At 44.3% G+C, this 8,003-nt stretch overlaps 1 protein-coding gene across 1 annotated transcript; it reads left to right on the top strand.

Annotated features, from left to right (window-relative positions):
* The first annotated feature begins 830 nt into the window (after nucleotides 1-830).
* fam110d (family with sequence similarity 110 member D) lies at nucleotides 831-2,332 on the top strand. The gene has a single exon (XM_085365354.1). It carries the CDS (start codon nucleotides 989-991, stop codon nucleotides 2,330-2,332), a length of 1,344 nt encoding a protein of 447 aa, XP_085221480.1. The 5' UTR covers nucleotides 831-988.
* Nucleotides 2,333-8,003: the final 5,671 nt, after the last annotated feature.

Here is an 8,003-nt window from a genome sequence, read left to right as displayed (position 1 = left end):
AGCTGAAACAATTGTTCTAATAGGACATCATAATGAGTCTCTCTGCCTTCCTGTTCAGAAAACAGGTGGAGACGGACATGTCATCATCCTGTCTGGACAGCAAACAGTGCTGTATCCATGTTTCCATTCATTCATCAATGACGGGATATTGTCGCTCCCCCCCTCCAGCTTTAAATAATCACAATCTATGATCGGCTTAAGGCACCACTGCCTTTGAAAGTAGCACTGAGAACTAAAACCACTCTCTCTCTCTCTGCCTCTTCCAGGGGTCCACACAGGTGAAGAATGCGAACTGCTTCTCCGCCATCTGTCCATCAACAAATCAAGTGCATCGGTGCCGGCCACCCTCAAGTCAGCTCAACCACGACGGGCGTCAAACAAAAGTCTTGACCTGGCGTCCCTTAAACGCCCTGTGCAAAGCAAATATTTGAGGCTGGTATATCTAATTTCTCCCGGCAGTCGCCACTGAAAAGATCAACAGTGAAGGGTGTTGTTGGTAGAGAAAAAGAGAGAAGAAAAAGTGGGGGAGGAAGAAGTAACCCTTTCAAACTACACCCTGCCTGCTATTTCTGCTGCACTGTGGGCAGGGAGCATCTCATTTGGGAGAGCTTCAGGCTGACAAAAAAGGACTTCCCTGTTCCCTGCCTATCCAGATGCCTTTATAAATACTGGATAGAGATATCAATTTGCCTGGGTTCTTACACTGCCCAACAAAGAGTCAGTTGGCTATCTATAGAAAAAGTTACAACAATCTTGGATTTTGTGGTTTCCTGAATTGCTACTTGGTCTATTATTGTTCAAAAAACATTTAAGAGCTGTGAGTACAGGAATGGGAGCTGCCAGTCCTCTATAGTTAGAAACTTTTCTAAACGCTCCCACTAGGCTTGAAATTTCACAGAGCTTACAACAGCTCACTGTGGGACGTCGGGAGCTGTGAGTCAGTTTGGAGGCTGCGGTTTTGATGTCTTTTCCAGCTCGGTGAATTAACATGAAGCCCCTAACGCCAATTGGATCTCCTTCACCTCTGAGGCTTCTCAACAAGGGTCCAGACTACTTGCGTAGGCAGATTGATGGCGGCGGTCACGGCCGCTCAGTCAGCGCCGTGGAGAGACTCGAGGCAGACAAAGCCAAGTATGTTAAAAGCCAGCAGGTGATCAACACCAAGCAAGAGCCTGTACTTGTACCCTGTGCCACCCCACCGCCGCCACCCCGGCGAGCAATCACCATCCCTGCAAGCCTGACGCCTCATCTTCCCCCACAGCGTCCGTCCAACACTCCATTCCCTCCGGTCTGTGGCTCCTTCGCTGCAAGAGACGAAAATGAAAACGATGACTCGAGAAAGGAGAACAGACGGACTTCTGTCGATGTTGAGGCACATAACAGGAGCAATGTGAACAATGCGCCCCCCAGCCCGCGCACACCTGGACTTAACACCTTGGTAGCGCCACACAGCGCTCCCATTCTCCGAAGGAGTACAGGCAAACGCATGCTGAGGCCAGACTCCCTCGTCATCTACCGGCAGAAAAAAGAGTGCAAGAGCCCGAGCAGTACAGCGGTGGGAGAAAACAATAACATGGAGATAAAGGGCTACAGTTTCGTCCGCCGCCTCTTCCAGGGATCCATGAGGGAGAAGAGTAGTGGAGGTGAGAGCAGAATCCAGAAAATGGTTATCGGTGAAGAGAAAGCGTCATCCCGGGATGGCGACTCTCGCATGTCTTGGACCAACGATAAAGATGCGCCAGACGGGGGACCGGGGAGCAGGAGGTCCAGCAAAACTGACCACGAGCGCAGCCCAGAGTCTGCCCCCAGCTCCGGGTTAAGCTGCACGCTCGAAGAGATTAAGAATGGCTTTACAAATGGCACCGGCGATGGAGTTACCAATGGAAACCACTCAAACAAGCATGACGATGAGAATGACCCGTGGAAACGAGCGTCACCACCGGCACCCAGAAGACAGTTTGGAGAGTTGCGGCGCTCCAAGTCAGACTTACATCTGCGCTGCTCAGTAGCGTTATCGGAGCAGGAGCATTTCTTTGACTTCTGCGGGCTGGACATAGATATGGTAGAGCGTCTGGGTCGCCAGAATTTCCTCTCAGGGGCCAGCTCTATAGACACTCTCTCGTTGGCGCTCCGCAGCGTGGGCGGGGACGTCTGTGGAGGCTCGGAGCCCAGTGAGTTCTCCCGCCACTCAGGAGATGGACTGTTTGAGGAGGAGCTGGCTGAGCAGCTTCCCACTGGCGTGTCAATAATTGAGAGAAATGCTCGTGTCATCAAATGGCTTTACGGGTGTAAAAACGCCGCCCGTGAAGGACCCAAAGAATCAACGGTTTGATAGCTGGACGAGGATCCCTGTGCCATTGAGAGCTGTGTAGGTGTTGTGTAGTTCACATAAATTTAAAGTACGTTATCCTCTGTGGGCTGCAACAGAGTGCAACATTGTTTGGTTTTTTAACTTTTGAGGCTCAAACAATCGAATCTGGCTTCAAAATATGATTTGAATTTTTACATTTCAAACGAGAGTCAAAGACGCTGGATTTGTTTCAGTGGTCAACATTCACAGGATTAGCATTTCATGACACGCATCTACCTTTGCTCCCTTCACTCCAAAGGCACAGCTTCTTTAAATTAGAGAATAACTGCTACTACTTATATCCTGTCAATCTGATTTGTTGTATTTATAGAGCCTAAGGAAGTGTTTTGTGACCTTTACGGCAAATGGAGCTATTTTCCGTCGCATTTTTTTCCCCCATTATCATAAATGTGTATGAGTGTGTGTGTGGAGTGGGCGCTGGATTACTGTCCTCTCCATTTGTAGCTTCTTTTCATTTATTTGCATAACCAGATAAGAACTGATTTGAAATGAGCCCCCTGTGAATCCTCACAAGGCACATAAGTGTGTGTTTGTTTGACACAGTCAACCCAGCTTAGCCTCCTTGACATCACCGCTCTTCCTAATGACTAATTTAAAATGGAAAACCACTAAGCTATGTTTTTTCCAACAGGAAAAATGCTGTGTGAGTGTGAAGTGAACCATGAGTACCTCATTCGAATCTGTCCCAGTTTAGTTTGTGTGTCGCTTTTCTTTTTTTTTACTCCTTAAACGCAGGCGTTGGAACAAACATGTGAGGCACCCCCATGGGGTTGTTAATGCACTGAACTGGACAGAGTGAGGAAATGACACATAGAAATATAGTTTTGACTCCTTACAGATATTTCATCTCATATAATGTTAATCACTGAGCTGGATTCAAAGAAGCTTCTTTGTCCTGAAAAAAAAGGAGCCATGCTTAGCTAGTTTTCATTATTTGAAATTCATTTTTCAACCCTTAGTTAGGATCAGTGTTCAGGATATTTAATGTGACCCACTCACAGATTTCCACACCTATTCAGTGGTCACTGCTGGGTAAGCTTAAGAGTTTCAGGAATGAAAACAGGAATAAACACCCTGTCTGTCCTGTGACTGTGAACTGGATTCAGCAGGCGAATATTTGTGTTTCACTGAAATTTCATATATATAAAAAAGTAATATATTATAAGAGTAAAAGAACTCAAGCTGACAGGCCTTTCCTGCCAGATGCTTTAGGATGTCATTTCCACCATCTGGCAGCTTACAGATGTTAACTCGGTCAACCCGATTCCCATCACAAAACATGCAAAAGGGGCTGAAGCCGCCCTGCTCTCCCTGGTAACCGCAGATCCTACCTCACCTTCACCTCATCCATTCTTCAGTTATTCCCGCTTTATCTTAATGAAAGGTCATTTCCATTGCTTGCCCTGGACTGCGCCACTGTAATGTGAACTGCTGAGGTATGTGGAGGTTAGACTGAGAGTATTACTGAACTCAAGGGCATGTTATTTTTGTACACGTGATAAAATAACGCAGTTACTTGCAATGTCAATTATTTTCTGTATTAATCATGAGCATGGCACACTCCTGAGAATCTTTCCACCTGGATTTTTTTCAGATCTCCCTGTTAAGAAAAAAATAAAAATTTGTTTGCATGTTTTGCAAAGTGGCGACGTAACTTCTGATTCTCCTTTTTTAATTTCACACACGAGAGGTTCGGCTTTTATTCCAAAGAAGTTTGTGTATGATGTACACAGCAAATAAACACAAAAATGAAACTATCTTCGAGTATGTGATTTCTTGCCACCTTGTTATGTTTTTTTCTTGGCTAATTTTGGACAGATTAACCACCGATTGCGGCATAAACACAAGAGAATGTAAGAAATGTGATGCTGTCTCGTCCTTGACTCTTTGTTGCTTTCCTCCGCCACATCACGTCTCATTTTTCCCCATTATCTCAAATGGCTAGGCGCTAATCCTTTTGGCATTCCCTGCATAGCATACTCTTGAGAGAGCAGCAACAGGTTGTGTTTATAGACAAGGAAGCCTCTGTGTGGCCTGATGCTATGTCTACGCTGTCGGAGCGCAGACTCTCCACCCTGTCTGCAGCCTCCTCCTGACACTTTTTGTGTCTTCTCTGAGTCAGCATTTGTTTTCATGCTCCAACTCACAGTGGTCTGAAATCTTAAGAGGAAAATCTAAAAATATTTTGATTTGACAATGACATCCGTCTCCCTAAATCTAGTCACAGCTTTAAAAAAAGCTTTGCTTTTAAAAGCAAAAACGACTGCACGCTGACACTTATTGGAGACGTCTGTGGACCTACTGAAAGAACACCACAAAGCACAATCTGAGTGGATTCTGCAGAGGATTTTTTTAATGTAAAACTTTCCCAAAGTCAGAGGAAGTGATTTATGTTTTCATGATGTGAACCCAATGCAGATTCTTGTGCCAAGAGGGGGAAAAAAGCTTTTTGGCTCGTGCACCATGGGATTGCTTTGCAAAACCAATCTGCAAGAACTACTTACACACAGGCCTTAAATGGTGCTGATATGGTGCCATTTTACAAATGATTGTCATTTGCAAACTGCAAATGAACTTCCAAATTCTGCAGTCCAGTGGTGCAGGTAGTAGCGGTGTGTTCACACTACCAATAAAACAGCAACTAACTACATTTTTCTATATGAAAGCCAGAAATATGAGGCTGCAAATTCACAGTAAACACGTGCGGGTGTGGAAAATAAAGGTTGAGCTGGCCTCAAATTTTTTCATTCCTATAGTGAAGCATCAACCACTCTCTGGCCACTCTGACCACTTAATTAATTACACTAGTATCCCTTAATTCTTCATGGCATAAATTCACCAAGGTGACTGAAACATTCCTCAGAATTTGGTTCATGATGACATCACAACATCACACAGTTGCAGATCTGTCGGCTTCGTATCCATCATGAGAATGTCCTGTTCCCATGCATCCTATAAGTGAACATGGAGAGAGGTCTGGTGACTGTGGAGGCCATTTGACTACAGGGAACTGTTTGTCTTACTCAAGAAACCAGTTCTGGTTTGAGCTGAGCTTTGTGACAAGGTCATAAAGGGACGGATATGGTGAGCAACAATACTCAGATATGCTGCGATGTTTATATTTGAAAAATGGCAAAAAAAAATCATATTTGGCATGGTTGGATCTTAACAAGGTTCCAAGTAGAGCTTGCAACAAGAAGAAATTGGAGTGAGACAAAACATGCAAAAAGTGAGCATGCAGTTTATTGAAAGCAACGCTTAAACTGAAACAGGCTGTTTTACAGCTGATCAAGGACAACATGCCTTTAAAGGCTAAATCTGTGCAAAAATGTGTATTCATTGTCATTTTCGGTCAGATAGTCACACTGTCATAACGTTTTGATGGCCAAGGCAAAAAAAACGTTCCCTTTTTAAATGTGGTCAGGTTGTTGAACTGCACAGCAGGGTCTCTCGCAGCGCACCATCACTGCTGAGGTGGGACACAGTAAGGCAGTCATTTGGAATTTCGTAACCGATCCTGAGGGTTACGGAAAAAGTCAAGTGGAAGACCCCCAAAAATTTCACCAGCACTGAGCCGGAGGATCCAATTGGCTGTCTGTCAAGACACTGGACGATCCTGGACCCAAATTAAGGCCGTTACTGGTGCCGACTGCAGTCCCATAACCATCAGACGCCATCTGAGACTGAAGGGCTTCAAAAACAAAAAGCGTCTTCAAACTTTTGAAGAAACAAGGCTCATTTGGTTTTAAGTGTCCGAAAGCATGCCAAGAAAATATCCCTCACACGTTACACAAACACCAGCAGCCTGAAAACTGTTGATAAAGGGCAGAATGGATCCACACTTTCATGTTATTTACTGAAAACCTGAATGTTGAACCAGAAATTTGAACTCATCTGACCAGGCAACATTTTTCCAGCCTTCTGTTGTCCAGGTTTGGTGTGAATTGTAGCCTCAGTTTCATGTTCTTAGCTGACAGAAGTGGAACCCTGTGTGGTCTCCTGCTGTCGTAGCCCATCTGTTATGTGCTCCAAGATGCTCTTCTGCACGCCTTGGTTATAAGAAGTTGTTATTTGAGTTACTGTTGCCTTCAGCTCCAAGCAGTCTGGTCATTCTCCTCTGACCTCTGGCATCAACGAGGCATTTTCACCCAGAAAACTGCTGCTCACTGGATAGTTTCTCTTTTTTTGGACAATTCTCTGTAAACCATAGAAATGGTTGTGTGGGAAAATCCCAGCGGATCAGCAGTTTCAGAAATACTTAAACCAGCATGTCTGGCTCCAACAACCATGCCTCATTCAAAGTCACCTTTCTTCCGCGTTCTGATGCTCAATTTGAACTTCAGTAAAAATTACAGAAATGCCGTAAGACAGTTTTTTATACTCAGTGTCCTGTCATTACTCCAAAGTAAAGACATTTTGCTACCTTTAACTCTGTGAGCTCTGAGTCATCATCAGTGTTGACCCCAACCCTACCTCCAGCCTTTTGATCTACTGATTGACAGCCTTGATAGCTTTAGCAGAACAATAAATAACAAAAACACACAAAAAAAGTCAAAAGAATGCATATTTACAAGGTTACCGTGAGGGTCATCACTGATGATGATGACTTGGACCTCTCGGGGTTAAAGGTAACAAAGTCTATCATTTAGCACCTTAAAGCCTCCACGCTAACTAGTGGTTGTCTCCAGGGACATAAATTACCAATCAGATCTGAGAATCATCTTTCTAGGCAAGTGTCCACAGAAAACAGCATATTTCCCCAAATATGATCTATTCCTTTAAGATATCCAGATAAGCTCTCATCAGGTGGGCTGTTTTACTGCAAACTGCTCAATTATTCACTGTCCACTGAGCAGCCCCGGGATTAGTCAGCAGATGACTCATTTAGCAGTTTACAGAAAAGAGTTGACCAAATTCACAAAGAGGCTTTTCCCAACATATATGATTTCTATTGTAGGGAGATTCCCTTTAAAGAAGCACAACACAGTGTGAGGATATTTAAGCAAACAAACATCTGACATGTTCACCAGTTTGCACACACTGAACAAAGCTTTTGCAAGGTTGGCAAGTTACAACAGCAGCACTTACACTGTACAATAAGTGCACTCACACAAGCACACACGCTAATCTAATTTCTTTCTTCTTGTATACCACACTTCCTTTCCCTCTTTCTGTCTTTCCCAAAGCAGAGCAAAACAATAGCCCTCCTGTTTGCCTGCATCTCTGTCAGCTACGCTGACCGGAGGGCCTGCTGTGACATCCTGTTTTGGGTTCATAGGACAAGGTTTAAACATATGGTCATGTTTTGGGTTTGGCTTTTTTTTTTCTCAGTCTGCCTGGAAATAAACAGACAACAGCTGGAAAAGGACTATTTGGGTCTGATTATTACAGGGTTGACGAGGTTTAGGCTGGTCTAGTGCTGAGCAAGCAGAAAGACTGAACTGGTGTACCTGTTAAAGATTTTAGTGTGCTTGCAAAAAAGGGAAAGAAATGCCCAGTAGTTTGAAAAGTGGACGATAAACCAGCAGGAATCCAGCACTCCAGGCTTTGATGCTGCTGCTGATGTGTTTTTTCACTCACTTTAATACAGACACACACACACAGACACACACACACAGACACAAACACAGTC

This window comes from Diplotaxodon limnothrissa, linkage group LG11 (genome assembly GCF_057381915.1).
Source record: "Diplotaxodon limnothrissa isolate DT_005_m linkage group LG11, D_limnothrissa_male_GT1.1, whole genome shotgun sequence".
Classification (NCBI taxonomy): domain Eukaryota; kingdom Metazoa; phylum Chordata; class Actinopteri; order Cichliformes; family Cichlidae; genus Diplotaxodon; species Diplotaxodon limnothrissa.
The sequence above is the reverse complement of the archived record's forward strand: the minus strand, read 5'-3'. Positions and strand labels throughout refer to the sequence as shown.

Bases quoted from the DNA above. Each gene is read 5' to 3' on its own strand.
- fam110d (XM_085365354.1), top strand. From the start codon at position 989: ATGAAGCCCCTAACGCCAATTGGATCTCCTTCACCTCTGAGGCTTCTC.